The sequence below is a fragment of the Lissotriton vulgaris genome, chromosome 5 (assembly GCF_964263255.1).
Source record: "Lissotriton vulgaris chromosome 5, aLisVul1.2, whole genome shotgun sequence".
NCBI classification, from domain to species: domain Eukaryota; kingdom Metazoa; phylum Chordata; class Amphibia; order Caudata; family Salamandridae; genus Lissotriton; species Lissotriton vulgaris.
In genome coordinates this window covers 1,234,786,460-1,234,800,969 of record NC_141693.1, presented here as the reverse complement: position 1 = coordinate 1,234,800,969, position 14,510 = coordinate 1,234,786,460, and the positions used below count along the sequence as shown (strand labels likewise).

The following is a 14,510-nucleotide window of genomic DNA, read 5'->3' as shown; positions in this document are numbered from 1 at the left end:
TGCCTCTCCTTTTATATTCTCAGGTTGGGAGTACAGCACAGGATTTGTGGATGCCAAAATGATCAAGGATCACCTACCTGCACCAGCTGACGACGTCCTCATCCTTTTATGCGGGCCGCCAGCCATGGTCCAGTTTGCCTGTATTCCGAACTTGGATAAGTTGGGCTATCAACAAAAACTACGTTTTAATTATTGACCCCATCATTGGCTGGTAGATCATGTTCAAACTTGCTGTGTTAAAATCTGCAAACAAACGATGGAACTCTACACTATGTTTGCGCCCTCCAGTTTGCTGACATGGAAAGTATAACCCGCTCTGAAGTGTAAACATCCCATTTATTCTTGCTAAAAAATCACTCCGCTTCCTTACCCTGATAAAGGGGAGCAGGTCCTGAAATACTGAGCAGCTCGCTCATGTCCCTGTTAGATGACAAGAGTACTTGGACGGGTCACTGCTTACTGTTTTACAGTCTCAGGAGTAGATTGGGCAAGTGATGTGATGAAGGATTTATGTGCTCTTTGTTGTGAGCTTGAAACATTGTGATTCCATATACCTTAGCTGGGCCTAAGCCCTGTGGGTGGTGGTTTGTCCTTGAGCAGGTCTAGATAGTGACCTACTACCACCACGGGCTCTTTTAAAAGATTTACTGCCTGAACCCTGATCACAGCCCCCTTTCTTGATTAACTCACGTTGGCTACACATACTATTTAAACCCACACTCCCACTGTAGGGTGTATGTTTCCTGCACTGACCTAGCAATCACCTCTTAAAATTGTTTAAAAAAACTTTACAGTCCTTGAATGCCCAATTCCCTTCTTTGCTACACTCCCTGTTGAAGCGCTAGATACTAGTACTTTGAAGGCCGGTTAATCCCTCTGAGACATACCACTTCAGAGATGGGGAAAGCTGCTGAAACTAGAAGAGTGATAACCGGTGTCCAACTTTTATTTCCTTATGTACGCATATTCTATATAGGAAGCGTCATTTCCCAAAGATTGACTTTGCATACCAAAGAAATGTTTGACCGGAGGCGGCAGCTCCATCTGTTGGGGGTCTGCATTGTATTAATTTTGACAACGAGAAAATAATGTCACAAATTAAAGAAGACGTGTAGTATACATACAGCGAGCCTCAAAGAGCTGAATACATACATTCTATGTGAACCACTATCTGGACGGAAGGATGGAATGTGCTGCATCTTTAAGATGATACTCTAACTTCTCTTTTTATTGAGTCTAGCGTTTCACTTTGCATTTACTGTATGTTAAGCACTTGTGCTCTTAGTTGTTACACCAATTGCCTTATGTCACAATAAATGAGTTGTCTAGATGTGCCTTCATAGCTGACCAATACCAAAAAAGCATAAAATAAAATATCTTGTATTGCTGTTTTAAACTGTTTCGTTTGTGTGTCCAGTCCATATAGTTATCTGGTATTAAGGGCTAGTGAGTCATTTGCATTGGATTGTTCTTTGTAAGTGCAGGAAAATCTCCAAGGGACAGGGACGTCAGGCAGGCAAAATGAGCAGCAGGCCAACAAAATAAGAAAATGCCATGAAAGTGTCACTGCCAGAGCGAGCAACCACCTAGTATAAGCGATTACACAACACAATGAAGAGATGGCTCCTCCTTCTTATATAGTCTGAAACTTGGAAGAAGAAGCAGTCAAGACAGTAAAGACTTTTCCACTATGATAGTTGGTTTGCAATAGGTTGGGCAAACATAGATATAGAAAAAATATTCTCCCTCAAAAAAGGGCTGAATTAAATGTTTTATATATTGTTCGGAACGGTCCCTTCTATGCATGTATAGTTCACCTATTTCTCTTTTTTTCTCTCAAACACACTGTCTTTGTGATATACACACTCTGAGATCTTGTGGACTCGGTTTTGACAGTACAGCTCTAGTATTAAGCTGGTAGACCCCCTGTGTTTCTTGTGTTATACACTAAGTAGGAGCTGGGGATATGATCAGGTGTGGGTCTCTAAATTATATATCCCTTGGACCCTTTTTTCAAATTTTTGTGGTTATTGTCCAATAAACTATGTGCACAAACATTGGCAATAGCCAATAGTTCTTTCCCTTTGAAATAGTCCGATTTCTAATGCTTTTGGCCGCAGCTGTGCAGCACCAGGAAAGAAGAAAAAGAAGAAAAAAGGAGTATAACTTGCATGTGCATATACTCGACATGATGCTATTGTGACAGAGCATGACTTATGCTGCACGTGCATTGCACGTAACTGCCCCAATGTTTCTTTTCTATTTACTCTTCCAAGATGCCATCTGCCACCTGGAGCAGTAAATTAAAAAAACTAAAATGTAAACTTACATGAACCATGTTTTCAAAACCGAGTGACCTACAGCAAATGGCAGCTGTGGGCACTCTAAAAACTAAAAAATGATATTTTTGTTTTTGTATTTCTTTTTCTTCAAAGTTTTTTTAGTGGGAACTTGACCCAAAAGTATCCGGTATCGGAGTGCTTTACATGAGCACTGGTTGCTTACACAAGGACACATTCATTTTTGTTAGGCACAGGAGATTAAGTGATTTGCCAAGAATCACAGGAGGTTGAGCGTCATTGCCGAGACTCCAACCCGGTTCCCCCGATTTGAGTACGCCCTCCCTAGCCGTTAGGCTACATCCTCTCCCCAAAAACAAAAGCATTTAGTGCAGACACATCAAAAGACTAAAAAAATGTTGTAGAGGGCAGATACGGGAGGGGTGGAAGTGCAAAAAATGCACTGGTATTGGAGAAGGCAACATGGAGGAGCTTGAGGCAGGGAGAGTAAAAGATTTCTAAAAAGCAACAAGGGAGGGCTGGTGAAGCAATGGATGAAGTGGAATGTGGGGCAGTATCTGAAGGGAGAAGCTGCACACCCGAGACACAGCAGGAACACATGCACTTAAATGGTGATGAAGAGAAGTAGTTCCCTGAATGTGAGCAGTCGAAGAAAACACCCAATCCAATCAAACGGATGATAAAGAAGCTAGACTTAAAGAGAAGGGACAAGAAGAGTAAGGGAGCTGTTGGACTTGGCCCTCTCTCCAGGGTCATTCCCAAACATTTTGCCTTCACACTCCTGTTTTCTGAACTTGTTTCTATAGCTTTTAGGACCCTGTGCAGTTTACCACTACTAACCAGTGCTAAAGTGCTTGTGCTCTCTCCCTTAGACATGGTGCAATTGGCTTACACCCACTTGGCACATTTAATTTACTTGTAAGTCCCTAGGAAAGTGATACTTCGGGTACTCAGGAACTGTAAATTAAATACTACTAGTGGGTCCGCATCACTGATTCTGCAACCCATTTAAGTAGCCTTCTAAACTGGTCTCAGGCCTGCCACTGCAGCTTGTGTGTGCAGTTTTAAAATGTTATTTCGATCTGGCAAGATAAACCTTTTGCCAGGCCTAGACCTTAATTTTTTTAATACATGTAAGTCACCCCTAGGGTAAGCCCTTCACAGCCCAGATGGCAGGGAGCAGTGTATTCAAAGTGTGGGACGTGTACTTTTTAGTGTTCTATGTCCTGGTAGTCATCAATTTGCTTTTTCACTATAGCAAGAGCCACTTCTCCCATAGGATAACATTGGGTTATTTAAGTCACAATTCTGAAAATGCAACTTTTGGAAAGTTGTAATTTTTTGTTCATAGCATTTAGTGCCTGCAGCCTGTATCCTGGGTCACATTGCTAGATGTAGCTAACAGTTGGTCTTTGGGTATTACTCATAGAAAGTGAAACAAAGGGGGAATAGGTGTTGGCAGGATGGACCAGCCCTGTCTTGTGGGGTAGGTGGAGTGGTCACGTACCCCACTTGCACATCACTAAGTCTCCGTCTCAGCAAACTCAGAAACAGTTTCACGCTAGTCTTTAGTGTCCCAGACAAAATGGGGCCAGAGCAGGGAGGCAGGAACCTTCACACACCTCTGTAAGGTGAGAGCTTTAGAAGCTTCTCCCACTTCAAAGTGGGCACCAGGTATAAGTAGTGGACTCAGACCAAACTTTTCAGTGCACATTTGGACCTGTGGAAGACACATAAGGACTGCTGTGCTGCTCTGCTTCAAGAAGGACTGATACTCTGCTGCATGGACCACGCATCGCAGCCACGCAGCTCCTCGGAACCACAGCTGCATGCTCAATACTCAACACGGGACCTCACAATGCTCCACAACCAGGATTTAAGGTACTTTGTTCAGCTGGCTTAACTTGGTCCCTGTTTCCAACCTGCGTCCCATCATGGGAGGCCTGAAGTTGTGGCTTTGTACTGGCCGAGTGTGTCCAGGTACCACTGTTGTCACTTTGTGCTTTAAGCACTGTTTTTTACCTAAACCTTTGAATTTGCATATCTCCAGTTCTAGTAACTGGATTTTTGTTCTTTTGGTGTTAAATAATTAACTATAAGATGCTCTTTTTTTTCTAAATTGATGTGAGATTTTTCTTATGTTGTGCTTTACCTTTATTACTCTTTGCAGTACTGCATAATTACTTTACACCTTGCCTCGAAGTCGAGCCTGACTGCTTTGTGCCACGTTACTAGAGGTTTAAGCACAGGTTAATTTGGAGTTTGCTTGTGTTTCACCCTCACAAGAATTGTGATTGCTGCTTGAGTAGGGTTTCACCAAGCTCAACCAATAACCCAATTTCCTACAGAAGCCATCAAATATGAAGCAAACAAATCAGTTTGACTAGAAATCCAACCAGTGGTAAGCAATGGGCTGACCATAAGATTTCCTTAATAGTTGATATGGTCCACAAGAAGGTTTTTGCAAACAAGCCTCTACAATCGGTCTGTAAGCCAGATCAATTGCAAAAACCAAACTGGAACAACCTACATTAGTGACATAGATAAAACACAGGGTTGTTGGCTAAAAGTTAGGCTGCATATTTTACAAGAAGTTAACAATGGTCAGAATAACTTAATACTGATGTCTTCCGGTTCAAGAACCATTGCTCTTCCAGAACAGGGAAAACTAGGAGGAACACAAGGACGCCTAGACTCGATGCCAGAGTCCTGGACCCATCACTGTGGAAGAGGAGTGCAATGGATTTCCTGGTCCAACTCGCCAATAAGTGAAATTCTTCAGTATGTGGTTCAGCATAGGGCTTTAAAGGCCAGATGTCAATTACCAGGATCCACAATGTCCTGAATAGTGTTTTACCACAATTGCCAGTGCTAGATTTTGGTTGCTGTTGTTCCACAACCTTCATGCTCACCCCAAAAAAGAGAACCCAGGCTTTAAAATAGCCCACATCTGTGTGCACAGACAGATGTCATGTGTGACAGGGCACCTCCCATAAATACCTCGTCCTAAAGTGAATGTGGAAGTTAATTTTCATCCCATGTTGTCAACACATTCAATCCATATTCAGAGAAGCCTTGAGGCCTTGTTTTCGCCGAGGGCTATCTTTTTCAAGCTGATGCACACTCACGCCATACAGCAGCGTCAGAGGTGATGGCTACGCTGATTGTAACCCACCGATAAAACCAATCCATCTACACACAGCAACACCATTTGTATTATGATGAAGGGTTCAAACATCAGAGCGACCACTGATAGTCAAGAGAGCACCACTGTGGTCATGTGGGTGTTGAAATAATTATGCATGGCCACGAAAACTCGATCAGGAATGTTTGGAAGATGGAATATATTTACATGATTTCTTTTTGGTGTCCGTTGATTCCAAACCATTCATAACTGCACATAAACATTCTGTGAAACTATTCCTGACTTTTGGAAAGAAAGACAGTACATTTCGGCTCAGAATCAGATTATGCTGCATGGAGTATATCTTAAACAGTCAAAGGTAACTAAAGATCAACATACATTTGAGTTTCCATTTCCTAGGTAACTCCGTGGTATTGAGATGTCTGTATTCCATGGATATGATTTGCTTCCTAGGTTTATCAGACATGTATCTACTCTACTGACACAGGGTTGTGCAGACACCATGTGGATAGTTGTGCATCTTTGTCTCCATCAGCAAGATTGATCAGAATGCCACATCACACTCCTGATAAATAAGCACGTTCTTTTCTTGGTACGCATGAAAGTTCATGTTTACACTACATTCTAGTAAAATACTGAAGAACGCCATTTTGTTTGACTAATACTCGGAGTTCAGTCATTTTAGCAATCCCATTCATTTGTCCACTGCAAAACAAGCAAGAACATATCCTTTTTTTAAAAAAAATAATAATTAATTAAGACTTTTGGTTTGTTCATTTGTGTTCATGTATGTTGGGAAATTCTGTTGTTGATCCAAGACCCTATGTGAGTTATTTATTAGAAAATTCGGTCTAACTCATGGGCAGGGATTGAGCTTTAGATGAGAATGGCTAGTGGTAAAGTGTTTGTGACAGAATAGCATGATGCGCAGTTGGAGTGCAGATACCCCATTTTTCAAACTTTCAAAGGAGATTTTGGTGGTGAAATAAGCACAGGGTTTTATAGATAAACTGGGAAATAGAACAAAAAATAACATTAAAGAATAATGACAAACCATTGTGACATACTGTAAGACAAAGCCCTACATTGATTGTGCAAAAATGATATGACAATCCATTGAGGCATCAGAGCTGTTAAATCCTGTAGTGACTATCCAAAAGCTGGATCAATAGTTTGTGTGCGTCGATCAGAACTAGTTGCTGAATACTTGTGTTAGTTGATGGGATTTCATAGCGTGCAGTGGTTCTCAACATTAAATTGATCACTGTATCTATCACCTGTGCAATTACAGCTGGATTCTAGCTACTTTACTTGCCTTATCACATCCTGGGTGCTTGCAGAAACAAGATCGTGCCTTTTGGATTTGAGTTTGCATCCACTATGCTTCAGAGGGTTATGGAAAAATGGTGGGAGAGGAGGTGTGGGTTTTCAACATCTCATTATGATCGTGGAGCCAGTGAAGAAGAAATTAAAACTCATCATGGTCACGTGTTGGAGGTAATGAAGTGTCATGGTCTTCCAATCATATTGCCTAGGTGTCCAATAAAAAAAAAAGTATTCGGTACACACACTGGTAAAAAGCAAAATATACACAAAAGAGCAGAATAATGTATGAAACTCCTGGTTAATGCTGATGTAATACTATGCATTGTTTAAAAACAGTTCTCTTCAAAGATGGTGGAACATGGGGTTTTGTGAAAGTATGAATGGAATACTGTGTGTCTGAGGGAATTTCATTGTTTGACAAGCGAGAGAGATGCTGTGCCCTTGCACCAAACAAACCTGGACCTGCTAAACCCTGACAACTACAGACCCATTACAAATGGACCTTTCCTGGGCAAACTGATAGAAAGAGGAGAATGCCGTACTTTCAGACTTCCAAACAGGATTCCATCCGGGAAAAGGCACATAATCTGCCCTCCTTGCCACCTGGGATGACCTGAAGAACACAGTTGACCGCAACGGGGTACTCTTGGCTGCCTTTGACATGGTTGACCATGACACTCTTATTCAAAGACTCTATGAAGCCAACATAGAGAAGACTGCTCTAGACTGGATCACGTCCTACCTTTAAAACAGAACTAATGTCATCCATACCCCACCTTTCTCATCCAAACCGTACTCCACAAAGGCAGTGGTCCCTCAAGGTTCTATCATCTCACCCGTGCTTTTCAACATCTACAGGAAGTAATAACCAGTACTGATTAATTTCCCCTCACTTGCTATAACTATGCAGATGACACGCAAATACTCCTTCAACTGGAATGCCCCAAAGACATTGGAAACTCGCCAATTTTCAGTTGTCTCAGAGCCGTGGATCAATGGATGACTTGAAGCCATCTCAAATTGAATGCTTCCAAAATGGATTACTCTTGTATGGTGATTGGAAACATTATGACCTGCTTGCCACCTGGCCTGGTTTACTGCCTAAAGTATTGAAGGAAGGAAGAAACCTCGGAATGACCATGGACTCCCAGCTGTCGATGAATGCCCAAGTGGACAAACTAGCAAAATCCAGCTTTGTTACTATAAAAACTATCCGACCAATCTCCCCCATTTGGGATTTTCAACACAAGGTCCAAGCTACCATCTCCCTTGTTGTGTCCATACTCAATTTTGCCAATAGCCTCTACCATGGATCACCTTTAACAACCATGAAAAGACTACAACAGATTCAGAACTCGGCTGCCAGACTACTCTTGCATATCAAACCAAAGAGACCACATCTCCCCTGCCTTGAAAGCCCTGCATTGGTTACAGGTTGCCAGAATATCCATGTCCAAGCTGCTTTGTATCACCCACTGATGCAGCGCTACTCCGGAAATATCTTCTAACACCTCATCACCTTTCCCTGAAGTTTAAAATCACACATTTACTCATCAGTGGGGCCCATAACACTGCGAGTCACTTGTACACACTTTCTCTACTTCTTGGATTGGTGAGACTCAAAGGAAAGCTGCTGGATCATAGCGGAGTGTCTAAATTAAGCTAAATATTTATAATATGTACACCTGCAGTTTAAATTGTTTTACCATGGTTTTATCAAAGAAACAATTTATTCAGACACACAAACATTATTTGTCAATGGATCTGCTAGTAACAAATTAGGCTAAGGCTGAACAAGACCAGCTTAATTCTCCATTTATCTAATTTTTTATTTAAAGAAAATCCTCTAGCATGACCTTTATTTATTCACTTATAAATTCGTTTAATGCAAATAGATTTTAAGAGAATGAAAATGTTAACTCATACATTTATATTTCATTTTAATTCAGTACTAAAAAATAAGCACATTATTAAGATTATAGGACATGAATATTAGAAAAAGACATAATAGTTCCCAAAGTTCATCTCCCTATTTCTTTCTAGCTATTAACCTCCTCTAAAGACTCCTTACTCATTCAAGTAAAGTTAAAGTTCAGAAAAATTCAAAGTCCTTATGCCTCAGGAAAACTCAGCATTCTGGCAGCATGTCAGGATACACAGATGGAAATCGAAGAAGAGTTTTTTTTCTTAAGTCCGGACACACTCTTTTATACCCTTTTTCCCTATTTAATCTATCTACAAAAGTAACTATTAGTGTCTTTTAACAGTTCTGATTGGTTAATTCAAGGGGTGGATGAGCATAACCTTAACCTCATCATCATATTGTTAAATTTCTGCAAGATCAGCTCAATGAAAATGATCTTTGTCCTAATTATATCCGCTTCTCTCATTTCCTTTAACTTGTAAGTTTTAGTTCTTTTCCCACGTTTCTCAGCACGGATGTCCATTTTGTTGGCACTCAGCTGGACTTTCAGGGCACACTGTCCTTGACCCATTCTGCACAAGCAGTTCTTACTCGTCTGCAGTTCATTTCACCATGCGCATGCGTACTGCACTTCAATCTTGGAGTCACAAACTTCGATTTTGTTCTAGGCCTCATAGGCCAGAACGGGAACTATTGTAGAAACAAACACAATAAAATGTAAATTATTGAATTATAAACCTTCTGTGTACCTCCCCCTTTACTGAGGGATCTCTGTTAGTTATTACCTAGCAAATAAAGCAACATATATGCGTGATTTACTCATCAGTCTTCATGTTTTTGCCACAAATAAACAAACAGAAAGCACATTCAGGCCGTTTTTGGTTAGTTTATAGCTGTTGCATTAATTTTGAACGGAACATCACTTAGTTAGTTGATTATAGTTTCCCACATGAGCAAATTAGTTTCCCATGTGTACTTGTGTGTGCGTTCTATTCTATGTTGATTAATTTTCAAAACCACATGATTAATTCATGTTATTGTTATGAGTAAGTGACTTCACGAGAGGTATACAAAATGTTGTTTTTCCACCTCGCTCCATCAACTCCCTCCTTTGGTGATTTATCACCAAATATCTCCCAAAATTTTGCAAATATTCATCTTAACATGTTTCAAGTCTTTCGATTAGTATAGAATATACTCTAGTACCTTCCATTTTTCTGCTGTCTTGATAGTTTCTCTTGAAACTCTGCCATCTCTATATCACCCTTTTCACGTTCTCTTTCTTGGACCACCTTCTTTATTGACCTTTTAACATTTCTTCTCTTTCTAATCATGCAACATAATCTTAATAACAAAATCACTACTATTATTATTGTTACTGGAATTAATACTCAACCTATAATAGAACTACCTATTTCATGCAACCAATGTTTAACTGCTAAAAAACATCTACCAAGTCCTTCAAGGACACCATCAACCTCCAGTGGTTCAACTTCCTTGTGCAATTCTGTAAGATTTTTAACATATCTCTCAATGTTTTGACTTTTATCTGAAATATAAGTGCAACAGTGTTCTACTTTCAAATTCCACAAACTCCTCCTTCTTTTGCCAAAATTATATCTAGAGCAAGACGATTTTGCATCACCACAGCCCTCATAGCAATCATTTCAGTGTTTACCATTTAAAAATCCACCTGCAGTGTCTGTTAACAATTTCCGAATTCTGTTTGCATTAAAAGATATCCCCACTGCGGGTATCAGTGCTCCAAAAACATCACCTATTATTTCTATTACACTCTCTCTTTTTCTACGACTTAAAGGTTTACCTATCTCACGTATCCCATTAGTACCTCTATCTACATGGAAATTTTAGGAAAAACCTGGCCTACATAACAGGACCCATACCAATAATCAGGCAACCTATAATAAGCTTTGTTCCCACAAATGAAATAGATTCCAGGAAAAACTGGGTCATTACCACCTTTAAATCCCCAACCCCCTATTATACGATAAGTGTCTTCACATTGACTCACTCACACAAAATAATTGTCATACACAGTATTGTCTCCGCGAATACAAAATTTCCCTAATGATGGGGTATCTATGCTTATGGCCACATTTACATTTCGTCCATTTAATTTTTCATCCTCAGATTCCCAATATTTAGATTTAGTATGCTTTACTTTTTCATTTCTTTTATATATAGTCCTCATTTCCTCAACCATGTCTAAAAATGCCTTTTCTTCATTCCTCATTTTACAAGTCAAATTATGTCAAAAAGCATAATCATGAGTCAATTCTTGAGTTTCTAAGAAAAATTCTCCCATAACTTTTGCAGGCTTAACTTTGTTCATTTCATTTATAACTCTCAATTTTGCAAATACTCTAATTTACCTGTTTTGTAAAATAAACCTGCTATTACACTACATGTAATTCCATATGTAAGTGGAAGATGGTGATAATCACTAGCATCCATGGTTCTAACATACTCAGATAATACTCATAATAACCTTGAAAAAGTATTCTTTGAAAAATCACTAATAGATTTATCCTGATGAATCTCTGGCTTATAACATGTACTTTATCAGTTTTTAATTCATTATTCCGTCCATTCATAGTCCCATTTGCTTTCATTTTCTCACCGTTTTCTCTGAAGGGAATAATAATAGCTAAAATCAACCATACTAACATTAATAGTCCAGTACAAATTAACCACATTCTGCACCATTTTCTAAACATAGAACATTTCGTAGTTACATTAGTAGTAGCCATTTTTTTTTTTACAAGATCCATGTTCAAGCTGCTTTGTATCACCCACCAAGCAATACATGGAATGGGACCACTCTTCATCTGGAATAAAATCACCAAACACATTCAACAAAGGAACCTCCGCTCTAGAGTGGCACCTCTCCTCAAAATCCCAAGACACAAGAAAAAAACCATGGGTGGCACATCCTTCTGTGTTTAAGCAGCCAAACTATGGAATTCTTTACCCCCACAGACAACAACCTTATCTTCAGAAAATGACTCAAAAACTTGCTCTTCCCCACATAAGCACAATAAGCAAACAGAAATATACAGCATATTCTTCTGTATATAGGCATTAATTTGTATTATAGATAGGTACCTATGTTGCAAGGATCCTGCTAATACACAGAACTGTGCACAGAGACCTAGGACATCAGTGAATTGTGGTGTATGTAGTGATATGTCTCTAATAGAGTATTCTGTATTCTGCATGTATAATTTAGAATACTTGGGGAGTCAGTTACGGTGTAGCAGAGGACATGCTATCACCTACATACCAGTGCTGTCCTGAGGTTGCCAATAAAGCATTTGAATACTTTAATTAGTACTTCTATTCATTACAAACTTGGCGAGGAGGACTTGCAACCTCGAAGAATCCACGCAGAAGCAATTTCTGGATTGATTTACTATCAAGAAGTCAAGGTCAGCCTGATTGTGAGGAATCCAAGGCATCGCCTAATTACTTTAATCTGGATTTACGACTTCCTACAACTTCAAACGAGCGGATGATCGTGGACTCTAAAAGGTATTGGTTTTTTTTGTCAAGTAATACCTTTGTAATTCTACTGTCGTCAAACGCTTGGCTGGGGGCAGTTAAGTGCTCTCACGCGCGTTGTTTGCCTTCAATGTTGTGGAGCCTGTAATGATGCTGATTTCTTCCCCCACAGATCACAGGATGCCGGGATGTGTAGAGCAGTTTCTTTATTATAATTATGCAAATCGCTAACACGCCGAGCGTCTAACTCTCTCCAGCTCCGGTCGCTTCTGCCGTTTCTCTCCTTCGCGCGCTTTCCTCCTTGCCCTGTGCGCATGCGCCAGTGTTCCGCTCTTGCTCCGGCGCGGCACGTCATCACGCCATGCGCCGGAGACTAGAGCGCAACACTGCATATCTCCTCTTTTTTCAATAACACAAACAACAACTGTGGTTCAAGTTCAATAGTCACTCATATCATAGTCTTTGAAACGAGGAGGCAGGGTGACTGCCCTCCCGGCACGGGTTCGTCTTACCGGGGTGAGCTCTTCCCTGTTACCTTCACCGGGAAGACTCCTCACGACCTTCTGTGTGCCTTTTTCTTTCTCCCCAGCCGGGGCCATGTTCGTCACTGCTCCTTCATCTGTCCGCACTTCTTCGTTCTCTTCATTGTCCTCTAGAGTAGGCCTTTCTTTCTGCCTCTCATTACTCATCTCTATCTCTTCCTCTCCATTGGCTTGCCTCTGATCCTCAGTCTCTTCCTCCTTGCTTGCCTGCCGGCCACTGCATGATCCTGTTGACCTTTGCCATACGTTCTTGGAACCACACTTTCCCATCGCTGAGCTAAGCTGCTCTTCCATACACTTCTTGAACCTGCAGGGGTTTGCTGTACTTGCTTTCACCTTTTCTTTGGAGAGTTGCGAGTTTGACTCTAACCCATTCCCCTCTTTCCAAGTTAGTGTCTTTGGTGTTGTGCCTTCTGTTGTAATGTGCGGCGTACACCTTTTGGGCTCTCTCCAGGTTGTGCTGCACCACCGACGGCGACCATTTGCTCGTCACAGTTTTTTCTCTCCACACCACATTGTCTCTCATGAAGGGGAGCCTGCCCCTCAGGATTTGGAAGGGGCTGTAACCCAGCACTGTCGGGGTGATCCTGTAGGCCCACAGCATGCTCTGAACTTCCGTTTCCCAATCTTTCCCTTGCATTATGGCAGCCTGTATGGACCCCATCAGTACACGGTTGAATCGTTCCACTTGTCCGTTGCATGCGGGATGATACACTGCTGTGTGTTTGGACCTTATACCGTTCCTTTCCATGTACTTGGTCCATTTGTCCGAGGTAAACTGTGGCCCATTGTCACTCAAAATTGTCCTTGGTATTCCTTCCCTCAAGAACAGTGAGGTGAGAAATCTCAACACCGTGTCTGAGTCCATGGTTTCTTGCACATCTATTTCAGGCCACTTAGAGTATTTGTCTATTACTACTCACAGGTATTTGGCTGTACCCCTGTTGTCTAGAACAGGTCCCAATATGTCCACGGCTATGTCTTCCCAGGGCTTTTGGGGACGCTCAAATTCACCCAACGCGGGCCTCAATGGTCTCAGTATTTTATCTGCTCCTTGGCACTGGCCACATTCCCTCACTTGCCTTTCTGACTGTCCATTCCCGGCCACCAGTACAACTGTTTCACTCTCATTTTTGTTTTCACAATGCCGAGGTGCCCTTCATGAAGCTGACCCAGCAGCAGAGGAATCAGTGTCGCTGGAGGGATTACTTTATCCCCCCGGTACACGAAGATGCCTGAGTCACTCACTGATAGTTGTTCCCTTACTTCGTAGTATTTCCTCAAGGTGGCTTTGAGATGCCTTTTTTCTGGCCACCCCTGGATCAGATACTGTTTGACTTCTTCCATTTCACCGTCATTCTCGTAGGCTTGGGCCCATTCTTGCTTGCTGATTGTTCTTTCCGAGTCATCCATTTCCGCCACCATTTCATCCGTGACGGGCGGAACTGTCGGTGCCTCTTCCATGGCTGAGGCCCTGCTCAAATAATCCGCTACTTTGTTCCGTGTCCCTGGCAAGTACTCTACATCGTATGTGAAGTCTAGTAACTTGAGTGTCATTTTTGCAATGCGTGGTGTGGCTGTGTCGTGGCCGCAGGATGTCAATACCTTGACTAGAGGTTTATGGTCTGGTTGCAGCTTGAAGCGAGTGCCCCAAATGAATTGTCTGAATTTTCCCATGGCCCATGTGACCGCCAGCAACTCTTTTTCTATAACACTGTATTTCTGTTCAGTGGGAGACAACGCCCTGGATG

At 41.3% G+C, this 14,510-nt stretch overlaps 1 protein-coding gene across 1 annotated transcript in view; it reads left to right on the top strand.

The window, feature by feature from the left end:
• The window catches only part of CYB5R1 (cytochrome b5 reductase 1), a 237,484-nt gene extending 236,156 nt beyond the window's left edge, over nt 1-1,328 (top strand). The window contains exon 9 of the mRNA XM_086923080.1: nt 24-1,328. Within this exon, the coding sequence (XP_086779206.1) occupies nt 24-196 (173 nt within the window). The 3' untranslated portion in view covers nt 197-1,328. The remainder of the gene's footprint in view (nt 1-23) is intronic.
• The last annotated feature ends 13,182 nt before the right edge of the window (nt 1,329-14,510 follow it).